Source organism: Chelonoidis abingdonii, chromosome 8 (assembly GCF_003597395.2).
Source record: "Chelonoidis abingdonii isolate Lonesome George chromosome 8, CheloAbing_2.0, whole genome shotgun sequence".
NCBI lineage: Eukaryota > Metazoa > Chordata > Testudines > Testudinidae > Chelonoidis > Chelonoidis abingdonii.
The window spans coordinates 88,384,491-88,399,538 of NC_133776.1; the positions used below are offsets into that span (position 1 = coordinate 88,384,491).

Sequence of the window (15,048 nt, forward strand, 5' to 3'; positions counted from 1 at the left end):
TCTGTTTTCATTCTCGCCGCTGAGATAAATGGCTCCTTTTCCTGGTGAAAATAGAGAATCCTGCTGCTTGGGAAACTATTTATAGTTCTCCAGTATTATTGTAATCATATTTCAGGATAGGGAAAAGCTTAGACTTGTTGTGAAATACATATCTACATTCATTATCTAAGGGTGTGTGTATGTTTGTGTGTAAAACATACATTGCTCTGCCAGCACAAGAGTTCACACTGTAACCGCTCTTCTGATTATGGTGTGTGGGCAGGAGGATGAATGTGTGTGTGTGTTTTATCAGTACTCCAGGGGGTTGCCCAAAGGGGACTCCTAATGGTGACCCTGTGGTAGCCAGCTGAGATCGCCTGTGAAATGTTGATAGCAGGTAAATCATGGTGTTGCAGTTGGGCTGAATCATCCCTTTGATCTAGTACATACAGCAGCAGCATGTGTTTATTAATTGTTAGCCTTAGACGGATTGTAGAAAAGGCTCTTAAGTCCTCCTCTCTACTGTATATGTTTAATTTTTCCCATGGGGATTAGATTCAAACTCATCCCTGGCAAAGAGTTGGAAATAGAGGTATATTTATATGGTTTTAGCTGAGTATACAGGACTCTAAAAGGAAATGTTTCTACAAGATGTGAGTCATTGTCTGTGCCAGGAAACACAGATCTGGGCAGCAAGAGACTTTATTGTGATCTTGGCACTGGTCAGAAATGGTCCCTTTGCTCTAATGATAAATGAAGCTGCTTATTAAATTAGTTTTACATTCACTCTTGATTGCATCTGTTTCCCTCTTCTTTTAAACATTTGTTGAGCTCTCCTGTTGAGATCGCCTTTGCACTAAGTCTGTCTGATTTAGAAAGTAACGGTGCCACAAGTACTCCTCTTGTTTTTGCTGATACAGACTAACACGGCTACTACTCTGAAACCTATTCAGAATCACAGTGTTGGGGGGGGGAGGGGGAGAGAGAGAGAGAGAAAGCAGGGCTCTAGTGGGACAAGTCACTTTGAAGGAAATGGTTGCCTTTTCTACTTCCCAGGGAACTGTTCCCTTTATGACCCCCTCCACACACACACACGCACACACTCTGTGTTAGCATGAGCCTGTGAGTCATCCATCCTGCCATGCCATAATTACAGACTAAAGTTCTCCTGACTTAGTCTGCTGAGGTACCTGTTCCCTTTGTGCTGAGCTGGCCGATCTGGCAAAGCATGTGACAGCCAGAATTAGAGAAGGAGAGAGCAGTGAAAACAATTACTGACAATTTTTGAGGCCAAACGAATTCTATTTATCAGTGGGGAAAAGTTCTCATTTAAGGCTAGATCCTGGGAGATGATGGGTTCCTGCACCACTCAGTGAAGTTACAGAGTTGTGGGTACATCTCTCAAGATCAGGATGTCATAAATGAACTAAGAATACAGATTAGCCAGAAGGTAGGGAATCCTAGGCTTTTCACAGTCCGAAGGGAATGTATAATGTATACATGTGATGCTTTTTCAGAAGAGGCGTTAACTATCTGGCATGGACATTATGGAGACTGATGCTGCTATTTAAATCCAAGTGCCAACACCTTGGTATTGTGTCACTGCCTGTCATTTAAATACACTTCACTCTGCTTGTGCTGGTTGCAGGCACTGTCCCTTTTCTATAGGGAGAAGGAAGGCATTAAAACAGTACTACACCAGTGCCTGATCCATTCTACATAGGGCCAGATTCTGCCCTGAATTACGTCTGTACTACCCCATTGCTTCAAGTTAGTGAAGCTAGTCCAGGTTTATTATGGAGTGAATGAGATCAGAATCTGGCTCATCCAGTACAGAAGGTGTTACTAGGATGCTATGATAGAAATGAAGAGACCACTCACAAAACTTACAAAACCCTTCCTGTCCCCACAAAAGCAATGTGTCCCATGGGATAATTGCTGTATGAATCAATAACATGTGTTGAGTTTGAAAATAAGAGCAGTCATGACCCAATGTTTGTATTTCGGTACAGAGAAGCACTTTGATATAAGATATCTTACAGCCAAGCTGAAGATAAGCAAATGAACAGTGGTTAGAGTGTTTTATTTGTTAAAAGATTCTTTTGCGGGGAGTATGATGATGATGTATGAACTGTGGTCTGAGGCCTTGTCTATACACAAACTTTTGCATGGTTTAATTAAACTGGTTTAGGTAGTAATGCAAAACCCTGTGTGGACACTCTTATTTCCCTTGCATGTTGTCAAGTATCAGAGGGGTAGCCATGTTAGTCCATATCCACAAAAACAACAAGAAGTCCGGTGGCACCTTAAAGACTAACAGATTTATTTTGGCATAAGCTTTTATGGGTAAAAATCCCACTTCTTCAGATGCATGGAGTGAAAGTTACAGATGCAGGCACAAATATACTGACACGTGAAGAGAAGGGGGTGGGGAGTTTGGGGTGCAGGAGGTTGCTCTGGGTGGGGGGTGGTCTCGGGGTTGGGGCACGGGCTTATCTCCAGCAGCTCCTGGTCAGCGGCACAGCCGGGGGGCTAAAGCAGGCTCCCTGTCTGTCCTGACACTGCATTGTGCATACCCCGGAAGCAGCCGGCAGGTCCAACACTAGTAGGCAAGGAGGGCAAGATGCTCCCTGCGCTGCTCTTGCCCACCACAGGCACCACCCCCCAGCTCCCATTGGTTGGAAACCAGCAAATCGGAGTGTGGAGCTGGTGCTCAGGGTGGGGACAGCACATGGAGCCCCGTGCCCCCCCCCCCTCCCGAGTGGCTGGACCTGCCATGGCTGCTTCCGGGGCACAGCGTGGTGCCCAGACAGGTAGGGACTAGCCTGCCTTAGCAACCGCTGACTGGACTTTAGCGGCCGCGTCATGGGTGCTGACTGGATCTGTCATGGTCCTTTTCGACTGGGTGTCCGTTGAAAACTGGACACTGGTCACCCCATAGTGGGGCGTTAGAATGAAAATGATGTGACTTGGCCAATGGTCAAGCATGAAGAATGCAGGATTCTGTATTTTCACTTCCCTAGGATGTGTCATATAACGTATCTAATGTTGAACTATAAGAATAATATTCAGGATGAATGAGGAATGTTCAGGGCTAGGGCTGTGGAGGCAGACAGAGCTGTTAAATATGTACTGCTCCCTTCCGGTCACACAGTTCTGCTCTGAATGGCCAAATCTCATTCCTGTGGGAAGAAGTAAGAATAAGGAGACACTAATACCCTGGCATTTTCTTTGATTATGGGTCTGCCTGCCTCTTTACTGTCCACACAAAACCCATATTCACGCGAGAAGAATTAAAAGGCCATATTCTGGTCTTCTCTTTCACACCAATGTAAATCAAGAGTGACTCCACTGTAGTAAATGGAGCTATCCAGTGTAAAACTGGTGAGATCAGAATCAGGCTCACTTCCCTGACTATTAACTGACCATTACAATGACTTTGTTAAAGGCATTAAAGTTAAGCTTTTCGAGTCAAGTGAAAATAATGAACGTAGAACAGTTTGGAACTGTCAGTGCGCAGCATTGTTGGGCCTATTCCTGCTCTGACTCTTTATATACGTTCGACTCCCCCAATGGCAATAGTTTACAAACTGCTCTGCACTGGACCCATTGCCTACGTTCCCCTACCAAATGTGCTGTAGTGCTTGCACTGTGCTGAATAATGTAAATAAATACCGCCCTGCTAGGATCCCACAAACACTAGGTGTGTACTTCTGTGACACCGTTCCAGGGAGACGATTTTAATTAATAAATCAAATAATTAAGCTAAGGCTTTGCAGTCAGGTTCCAAAGTTGAGAGTGCAAGCTGATTAAGCTCTTACTACTCCTCTGCAGGCTGACTTCCTTTCAGGAGGGGGAACGCGCATGGCGGCAGATACAAGGGTGAACCCTAGATGTTCAGCCTTTCTTTGGTGTAGTGTAGACACTGGACTTGGAGACAATATTTTAATGCTAAAAATACTGTGTGTAACTTCATTCTCTCTCTCTCTCATACAGGCCACCCTGCCAGCAGGCCAAGGTTTTCCTGCCTGATGGCTGCAATGGTTCTATTGGGAGTCCTGGTGTTTCATGGTTGGATGGATTTCCTGTACACCGGGGCAGTAACGTTCGCAGCTAACACAGATATTTTCTGAAGCGCTTACTTATTTACTAAATGACTCCTGATCCCTGGGAGCATTGATAATATTATTTGAATCACTCATGTGTCCTTAGCTAATTTTTTTTTTCTTTGATTCAGTGACTAAAAGATAACTTTAGAAGATAAAGTTCCTGAAGGTGGGTATGTTGCCACTTGAATAAAATCCTCATCCTGACAACTCACATGGACTTCAAGGTGAACAGGAATCTAGCCCTTATAAGTTAAATTCTGTGAGGTGCTGAACCCTGAGGTCTCATTGACTGACTAAGTAGGAATTGGAGCACTTGCAGGAAGTCAGTCAGAGGTGCTAATTCAGAAAACATTTAAGTGTGTGCTTTAGTCCCTTTGAGTCAATTGAATGAATCTTGGCTTAAATGAAGCATGCAACTTTAAGCACCCTTCGCATATGGTAGATTTCATGAACTGTGGTCTAACTCAGGAAATGAGATCTAGGATACATAGAAAAATTACCAGCAGTTTAACAAGCTGAACGATTGATTTACTAGGTGTATGGCTTGCTCAGGATACCTCTTGTTATGATAGCATAACATAGTTGTGCACTTGTCACAGCATATGTCTTAGCTGATGCCATCTCTCTCAGTCCCTTGCAAGGCACCTTTTCATAACATGTCAATGGTTGGCTAGATGGAAGATTTCAAGTGAATTCAGAGTGAGAAGTTAGTCTCTAAGGTATGTCCTATACACCTGCCAAATTGGCGGACAGCGGTCGATCCAGCGGGGGTCAATTTATTGTGTCTAGATCTAGAATCATGATAAATTGGACCCCCTGAGTGCTCTGCCCCGTCGACTCACTGTACTCCACTGAGCGAGAGTGGACGAGTCGACGGGGCTCAGCAATCGATTCAACCGCACTGAAGACAACCTGGTGAGTAGATCTATAATTGTCGACTTCAGCACTTATTCACGTAGCTGAATATAGTAGCTGAAGTTGCATAACTTAGGTGACACCCCCACCCCAGAGTAGACCAGGCTAACGGTTGACTATATATTCCACTTGACATCCTAATCAGGGACATATAGTTTGGCTTGCTTGTTTCCATGGTGCTGTGGGTAATCCATTAGTGCATTACACAAGTCTGCATAATCTATATTTGTTAAACAAACATCAGCAAAAAAGACTATGGTAAAATTTCAAAAGCATCTAAATCTGATTAAAATCAATGGGATTGAGGCACCATTGTAGTGTCTGAATCACTTTTGAAAATGGGACTTAACTCCTGAAATTACTTAAGCACTTTTATAAAATTTTATCTAAATCCTTTAAAACATAAATATGAATTTTTTCACAGACAACCTAGACACAAAAATGGCTGAAAAATTACTTTACAAACTTTCTCAGAGCAAGTAAGTCTAAATCAGTGGAATTACTTTGCATGATAAGCTTAGTCTGAGAAAAGGTGAAGGGGAAGAAAATATAGCAAATACGAGGACCATTAATGTCAATACACTGAATTTTATTAAAAAAGTGTACAAATGTATGATGTTACACTGAACATAGAGCACTGAAAAAACTAAAACAAATGATCAGATTTAAACAATGATTCTAGAAAGCCGAAGTTTTTTGAAACTCATAACATACGGTTCAAGATGCTTTTTTTTTTCAGAAGTCCTTGTAAGGATATAATTTAGGCATAATAGAGAATGCTCTGCTCATGCTTATCTCCTTCAAATTAAATTGACAGTTAACATGAAATTACTAAAATAAATCCAATAGGATGATTAAGATTAAGATCAGGTGGCGAACCAGACTATAAAATGAATTCATCCTGCATATAACTGCAGTTTCTCAGTGGAGTTACCGCAGAAACAGTTGTCCATAATGATTAATGGGTCAAAATTAAGTTTAATTCAGTGGCGATTGGTTCAACCATCGCAGAACAATGTGTATATAGTAACAGAGATGTTAAAAATAGAGTTTATACTCAAGCATATGTTAAAAATACTTACACTCAGGCCTTTCTACACTCAGGGGAAATCGATCTAAGTTACGCAACTTCAGCTAGGTGAAATAATAGCCGAAGTTGACGTATCTTAGATCTACTTACGCAGGGTCACGCTGATGCGATGTTGTCCTCCCATAACTCCCTTGCGTTCTTCTCATTCAGGTGGAGTACAGGAAATGAGTAGAGATGGATCATGATCCATGCGAGTTTAAGACCCACGTAAACTGACGCCTAATGCATTGATTGCGTGCATTCAAACCCAATAAATTTGAGACAAGGTTCAGTTGTTTGAAGGCTTGAATATAGAGAAAAATCTAAGTTAAATCTGGGAAGAAATACCAGATAAATTTTAATAGAGCTTGATTTAATTTTAGAGCAGGGAAGATGGCTTTCGTTGTGAGAGATAAATACACAAGGGTAATTCTTCAGTGGTATACAAAATGGATAGTTGCCATAGGGAGGATTGCACAGTGTATTTTGCTGAAAAACATTTTTTTCAAAAAATTTTTATATAGATTATAGAAAATAGCTTTTAATTTCATCTTTTTAAAACAGGGTCGCTTTGGTCCAAAGGTCCAAGGAGAACGCCGTTATGCTGAAGGCGCTAAAGGAAGTAAGAGTAGAATGTCAATGCAGGCAGAGAAGAACATAGTAAAGAAACTACATATGCTCTGATGTTACAGGTTAGATACTGCCGCATAATATTGATCAGTAGTGCAGAAGGTACGAGCAGAAATGAGGCTATGAAATGCAGGCCATAGCTTTTTTAACAACAAACATTATACAACAAAACCAACAAGATACAAATGAAGTTTGCTTAACATTGTAGAATATGTTCCAGAAAAATGTGACTTTAATTGAACACTATGTTAACAAATCCAATCCCCATAAGATATTAATGTAATTGGGTGGGGTCGAATAGGGTATCAGTCAGGAATTTATTTGCACCAGACAAAAGAAATTATTAAATTATATATATGTATACACAGTATAAGTTTTAAACAAACAATTTAATACTGTACACAGAAATGATGATTGTGAAGCTTGGTTGAGGTAGTGGAGTCAGAGGGTGGAAGAGGGTGGGATATGTCCCAGGGAATGACTTACTGCTAAATGATGAACTAGTATTTGGCTGAGCTCTCAAGGGTTAACACATGGTTGTTAATGTAGCCTCACACTCTACAAGGCAGCACGAATGGAGGGAGGGAAGACAGCATGGCAGACAGACACACACCCAGTGTGTGTGTGTGAGAGAGAGAGATGCGCATTGCCCTTTAAGTATGCTCTCCCCACTGTAAGAATATTGCCTTTTTAGATCAGCAAGTTGAGACAGCAGCTGCTGCCTGCAAGCTCCCTCCGTCCTGAGCCCTGTCGTGTCTCCCCCCACTGTATGGAAAAGGGATAAGTGGGTTGCAGGAACAGGAGGGAGGGGAACACCCTGATTTTAGCCCCCTTCTTTCCTCCCCACTCCCCAGCACAGCAAGCAGGCGATTGGTTCCGGGGAGCAGCTCCAAGGTAGAGGGCAGGAGCAGCACATGGCAGTGGGGGAGGGACAGCTGATCTTCTGGCAATTGGTAGCTTGCTGGGCGGCTGCACACAGGGAACTTAGGGGAGTGGGAAGCTGATGGGGGCTGCTGATCCACACTGGTTCCAAGCCCCCACCAGCTTCCTGAAAGCAGTGGACAAAGCAGGGGGCTGCCAAACGACGTTTTAAGGGAGCATTGCGCAACTTTAAATGAGCATGTTCCCTAATGGATCAGCAATGTAACAATGAAACAACATTAACTAGGACGACTCTAAGTGAAGAGTTACTGTACATAGTCCTTGCAACACAGATGCACTTTGTTTATCCCTCATCAGGACTAATGTGCACCCACAGAACCATGCTCGCCATGTCCTATTGTCCCCATATATTTACCAGACCATTGTTGTAGGGCACACCTAAGGGCCTGGCACCTCTAATGCCAACTCCTGTACCAGCAGAAACCAACCATCCTCAAACTGAGAATGAGGGACCTCCTGCAGGCTTGTCCTGTCTTGTGTGAAGCAGTGGCAGGAGCTTCTAGATGCAGGAATAACATGGAAGAGACCTTCTGTAGCAGCCACGACTCCTCTGTACATGGTTGACTTCTCTCTCATATTAGGTCTGTTGTGATAAAAAGCCAATGGTAGCCCTTGCCCTTAGAATTCCAGAGTGAAATCCTGTGGCAAAAATTCCTATTGACCTCAGTGGGGCCAGGATTTCACCCTGTCTCCATTAGTTAGGTGACGCCACTGGATCACTGCTGAGCGCAACCAGCAAAATCTCTAGTGTATGTTAACATTACTGTTGCCGTTGGATTCCAAGCACTACCCATTATCCCGATTGTTCTTTGCACTGGGATGTACCAATTGGTAAACTGTTACATTCTTCAAACACATGAACATTATGGACATTATGGTCATAGTCCTGGCCCCAGTGGGAGTTTTGTCACTGACTTTAGTTAGGTCAAGATTTCACTCTGTGTGATTAATGAGGAACTGAGATGTTTTATATCTGAGGTAGAACTTCATATCCATAATTTTATTGCCAATGTAATTAACATATAAACCATGGAATGAAATAATCTGCTTAGCTTAACATTCAAGGATGTGGGTACGTGTGCTCACATACTCTGATAAATATATAAGAATTTTGATTGCACAAGGAATGCAGGATCTGGCCTGAATCTACAAAGAGCTCAGTACTTCCAGTGGGGTTCTGAAAGGGTAGCATTAAAGCCATAGAGATTTGAATGCATTCGTTACCTTTCTGCATCCAGCCTTTGATATATCAAGTAAGAGAGAGAGAGAGCGTGTGTGTGTACGTACATACTCTGGTGCTACATAGATACTCACTACTAATAAGTTATTAGAACTAATAAAAGTGTAAAAAAAAGTCACAGAATGTTTTCTCCTTTTTTGGTCAAAGTTTTGAACTTTTCAAGCTTTTCTAACCAGTTCTATCAATTATATATGCTAACTTATAAATTTTTATGAACTAGATAATTATTCATGAATTTAGATGTTCATGAAAAATAATCACCATCTGAAATGTTAATAGTGAAAGGTATACCTCTACCCCAATATAATGCTGTCCTCAGGAGCCAAAAAATCTTACCGCATTATATATAGGTGAAACCGCGTTATATCGAACTTGCTTTGCTTCGCTGGAGTGCGCAGCCCTGCCCCCCTGGAGCACTGCTTTACCACATTATATCTGAATTTGTGTTCTGTTGGCTTGCATTATATCAGGGTAGAGGTGTATGTTTAACAGTAAGCAGCACTTTTAAAAAAATACTTTTACAAAAATACAATATTGTACTGTTCATTGTATAAATTTGATTTTCTCAGTGTTGCCTTTGCTCAAACATAAGTGAATGCAGTTGCCATGGCTCATGGCTTCTGGACTTCCTTCGCTGTCTGATCCAAATACATATTATTTAAGTATAAATATTTTTTCTACTTACATGTGATCTAAATATTTCTGTTTATACAAAATATAATGACCATAAATTATTTTTTATTGTTATAATGTATTTTTCATTAATTAATTTTTAGGGTGACAGTGGTCTTCCTGGATTGGATGGGATTTCTGTAAGCTATCTAATTTATTTTTGAAATAATGTTTTTATGAGTATTACTAAAAAGGAAAATAATACTTTAGTTTTTTAGTTCACTCACAGTATTAATTGTTGCATTAATCAGCTTAGGCACATTTCTACTCAGTGGTCCAAATTCTGATCTCAGTAACATAAATGTAAATCCAGAGTAATTCCACTGGCTTTAATTAAATTACTCCAGATTTGCACCATAGCAAAGGAAATTGGATTTTGGCCATACCTGCAGTCAATTTTACATTTGAAACCAAACACCCTTTTAATGCTAAACTCTGTAACAATGATTTTCCAGATAAACAAATGCTGATAATGTCAAATGAATTGTTATGTGTTTTAAATTAGATGCATTTTTCCAGGGATATTGTTTATAATTTTAAGACACACCCTGCCTTCAGCTTGTAAGAATTTCATGAGGAAAGTCCTGCTCATTTTGTAGGTTTTTTTTTTTTTAATCTGCTCTTTCTTGCAATTCCCATTCCATCACTGAAGAATTGACAGGGACATTACCAAGTGAAATTTGGCCTTGAATTAATATTTTGTAGAAGCAAACTTCTATCAAACATAAGGCTAATGGAAATGGTTCCCTTGTCTGTCACCATGCACCTCCTTCTACAGTTTTTTGGAGGGAAAGTTCCAAAATGGCAGAGCAGTGTCTTTTTAAGAGCCTAGTCTTGTGAAATGCTGAGCATCCTCAGCTCCTAGGGAAGTACATGAATTTAAAGTACTCAGCATCTCATCTAAGGTACTTTGTATCTCACATGATGAACAAAATTAATGTTTGCTTTGGGGATGAGGTTTTTTGGTTTGTTAATGAACAGAAGCCAGTGTTGCATTCTGGTCTGTCTTCTTGTGTCTTAGTATTTTCTCATGTATTAAATTAACTGGGATCAGGCATCAGTGAAGGGCCGATAAGAATGGTAACAACTAGTTAATGGGAGAGTGGGACCTGAAGAGTTGAGTTCTTTAATACATTTCCTAAAACTTTTTATGGTAGGGTCCAAAAGGTTTCCCTGGCCCAGCAGGTTCCGTGGGTCCTATAGGATTGCCAGGTTTGCAGGTAAGGAAATCTTTACCTTTGCATTCAGTGTTGTTAATAAAGTAGTGCTATATACTGGCATTTTTCCACCGTTGCCCATTTTCATGTCCCTGAAATTGTTTGTTTTCATTACCTTTGTAAAAATGGTGATTTGGCTACAAAAACCTGCATGGCTGTGAAACCTGAGTGAAAATTGTTGCCTTTGAAAATGTAATAAAAACAGGAACGATTTCAAATTTGCAATAATAGGAAAGCTCCATTCACCCTCTTCATCCACCTTGGTGAACCCATTCCAGTGCAGACTCACTGCATGGAACCTAATATTGGGAACAACATATGTAGTTGGCCTTGTAAGTACAAACTGGACAAGGCAGCATGACATAACACTCAAAATGGGAGGAGAGGAAGTTGGATCCACTGGAGAGCAAAACTGACCATGTTCATACAAGAAGGGATTGTAAATGCAGCAGCATCACTTTTAAATACTGAATATTTTTGAATTCAGAGTATATTGCGGGCACTAGAGTAAAACGTCTGCTCTTTGTATGGAGTGGTGGTTACTAAGGCCCAATCCTGCAAACACATGCATGCTTGAATTTACTAATGTGAGTAGTTCCTACTCATGGTAGCAAAACTTTAAGCGTTTGCATGTTTCAGGCCTAAATTCCCATGCAATATCCTGAAAAATCACCTTTGATAGGGATGCATTTAGGAGACGGTTTCAGTTTGACTTGTGTAAAAATGCAATAACTGCACAACACCTGTATCATTTTTGTGAAATGAGTACAATTTGGGGTCATAGATGCTGGAACTAGGGATGCTACTTCACCCCCTGGCTTGAAGTGGTTTCCATCCTATACAGGGTTTATAGTTTGGTTCAGTGTCTCTATACAGATTGTTCCAGCACCCCTTTTTGGAGCTGTAGTTTTCTTCAAATTGTTCATTTTAATTTATCACAATGACAATGTGCCTTCCTGGCCACCTAAAACCATTGACGGTCAAAGCCCACTGATGTCAATGGGTCGAGGGTCATCCTCAACTGAGCAGCACCCCAAAATTATGTTGAACACCCAGAATTTTTTATATAATTTCATCCAAGTTTAAGTTAAAATAAATAAAGTCTTTATCTTGTTCATGTTTAGGGGCCACCTGGTGCAGTGGGGCCACAAGGACCAAAAGTGAGTATCTTCCCTTCATGTCTTCTTTTCATACCTGAGTACTAAAGAGAGAAACTCTAGGTTTTTGGGGGGAGTTTATTGTTTTTTATCATTGTTTCTTTTTTCATCCGCTTAAATGTAAATATTTTATACCCTTGGATGAAAGATGCTAACCCAGGCCAGGATCTAGCAAAGTATTTATGCATGTGATTAAGTCCCACTGAAGTCATATGCTTGAGTGCTTTGCTGAATTGTCACCCTAAGTGCTAATTTGTCATTATTGTCATCATCATCTTCTTCCTTTATTCATTAATTCTTACTGTTTTTTCCTCAGGGTAATATGGGATTAGGTTTCCAAGGAGAGAAAGGTGAAAAGGTAAGTGGAACTGATTCTGATCTGTAGAGAACTATGAAAATAGTTATCCGTAGTCCTACATGTGCCCACTAGAAATCTCCCCTTCAGACATGAGTCCTCAGCTCTGGCATTGAGAAGTTCACTATGTGTTATTTGGCCCTGTGTTGGTAGTTCTCACAGAGGGGATAAACAAACAGGAGGTGACCTCCCAAGAAGAATTTCTACTAGGACACTTACTACCATGGTCAAGAATTCAACCCAGATATATTTAGAAGACAAAATGGAATCCAGATAGGAGGAGAGCTAAGATTGCAAAGGGAGTGGGGCTAGAGTTTGGGAAGCATTCCTGCAGCTGGAAAGGCAGTGGTGGATAGAGAGAAGAATGAGAGAAAATTCTTCAATGCCCTGATCCTGCATGATGCTGAGCATCTCCTGCAAGGAAGGACTTTACTGAGAAATGATGGCCCTCAGCACCTGTCAGATCCTTATCCTTCGTTCCATTCCATTTCTTAGCTCTCCTGTTAATTTAAACCTATTTAGCTTGGTGAATATAATGGGTCATATTCTGGACTGACATGAACTCTGTACAGGCCCATTGTCCGTGGTGGGATTTACCTGGCGTGCACACAAGTGCAGATCTAGACCCGCTAGAGCAGGAGTCAGCAACCTTTCAGAAGTGGTGTGCCTAGTCTTCATTTATTCACTCTAATTTAAGGCTTCACATGCTGGTAATACATTTTAATGTGTTTAGAAGGTCTCTTTCTATAAGTCTATAATATATAACAAAGCTATTGTTGTATATAAAGTAAATAAGGGTTTTAAAATGTTTAAGAAGCTTCATTTAAAATTAAATTAAAATGCAGAGCCCCCCAGGCTGGTGGCCAGGACCTGGGCAGTGTGAGTGTCACTGAAAATCAGCTCACGTGCCAGCTTCAGCATGGATGCCCTAGGTTGCCTACTCCTGCACTAGAGCCTCGCAGGGTTGGATTTTTCAAAGTGCCCAGCATTGGCCTGACTCTGCTCCCATTGTGGCCAGTGGTAAAATCCCTATTTACCTCAATGGGACCAGAGTCAGGCCAACATTAAGTGCTCTTGAAAATCCCACTCTGCCCAGTTGTTGGGAAGTGTGGAGAGTGATTACGTGATTGGGCTTTTTCCTGCACTTCTGGAAATGACTTCTCCTCACATCATCTGATGTTTTGTGTTTGTTATACCCCCAGTCTTTCTAGTTGCCTTGCCTTTCCGTCTTTCATTTTCATCTCTTCTGTATCTGACTTCAGGTCTTTCCTGTGTATTATTCAGTTTGTTCGATACCTGACCTTTCTTTTTCTTACGTGCTTTTTGCTTCACATAACTTTAATACAATGCATTTTATTCTTGTTAATTTGCAGTCTGACTTTTTGGCTTTCATGGCTAAACTCCCACATCATCCTTAGTACCTTATATTGTGCATGCAAGGCCTGAGTTAAGTGGCTTTCAGTGAATCATGGGCCACTCACCTTAGGTCTAAGATGTTCTGCTTAGATTAATATCTTCCCCAATTGTCCACAGGGAGATGTCGGGCCAGCTGGCCCTGCAGGTCCCCCACCATCCACTGGGATACTAGAGTTCATGGGATTTCCAAAAGGGAAACCAGGAGTAAAGGTTTGTAAACACAACTGTACTGGAAACAATGCTGAATTTTTCCTTTTCTTGATGCTAAGGCTGAGTGAAGCAGCTAGACAATCCCGGGGCTATTCAGATCCTGCATGGATTGGTTCCCGAAGGTGTTCGCAGACTGAACCTTGTGACTTGGTTTGTGAGAGGATAAGAAATGAACTAGTCTCTGCAGGTTCACTTAGAGGGTCAAAATAGGGCAGCGGATGGTGAACATTTCCCTCTTCTTACCCACACACATGGGTTTTCTCTCTCACTTCAGCCATCTCCAACCTTAGCAAGCCTTGGGGACTCCTGAAGAAAGATTCTTCAAACAGAAATAATTCTCGGTGTAAAGGAATACCTCCGCATCAAAACAAGCAGCAGCCCATTTTCCAAACACTGGGCCTGAACTGATGCTCATTAAAGTGAATGGAGATACTCCCAGTGACTTCATTGGGCAAGGGTGCAGACCCAGCTTTGGCAATATTTGTAGCATCTTTTTCAGTAATTGGCTACATTTGCTCAGAGTTGAGACACATGTTGTACGAAATATACTATTCAACTTCTGTTCCCTTGGGAAAGGCAAAGATAAGCAACTTTCTTGCCTTCCTGTGATTGTTTTGGATTGTAAAACATGGGTTGTTTGCCTGATGTAAAAATGAAATTTGGTGATTATATCTCTTTTGTTTGTTTGTTTAAAGCCACCTGTTACACAGTCCAAGCTAGCTGTGCTGTATGTTTCTGCAGCTCTATGAATGATTAACTGAGCTAGGATCTAGTTTTGCAGGTGAAGAGGGACTGGTCAATACATTTCTGCACTACTTTCTAAACTGACTTAAACCTTTTTGAACTGAAATCTCCTGAAACTTGGTTCAGTTCACTATAGTGGATGAGAGAATCCAAGCCTCACAGAAAGAGGAATCTTAAGCCTACCTAAGTTCTAAATCTTAAAAAATGAATGCACAAAATTAAGAGCTATAGCTCATTTCTGCTGGATCTGTGAACTGTGAAACCGCATTAACCCAAGCAGGAAACCTAATCCTCTTAGAAAAATAAATAAGGAAGAGTGAAGCTGTAGCTCCATTTTTGACCAACGTGCAGCATAACAACAACAAAAATCGGATTCGTGTGCTTGATTGTACT

The 15,048-nt window shown here is 41.2% G+C and overlaps 1 protein-coding gene across 1 annotated transcript in view; it reads left to right on the forward strand.

Moving 5' to 3' along the window:
- The first annotated feature begins 9,428 nt into the window (after positions 1–9,428).
- Positions 9,429–15,048, forward strand: part of LOC116829410 (uncharacterized) — a 54,157-nt gene continuing 48,537 nt past the window's right edge. Inside the window, exons 1-5 of the mRNA XM_032788229.2 lie at positions 9,429–9,696; positions 10,714–10,776; positions 11,898–11,933; positions 12,247–12,288; positions 13,819–13,911. Of these exons, the coding sequence (XP_032644120.2) occupies positions 12,253–12,288; positions 13,819–13,911 (129 nt within the window). The 5' untranslated portion in view covers positions 9,429–9,696; positions 10,714–10,776; positions 11,898–11,933; positions 12,247–12,252. The remainder of the gene's footprint in view (positions 9,697–10,713; positions 10,777–11,897; positions 11,934–12,246; positions 12,289–13,818; positions 13,912–15,048) is intronic.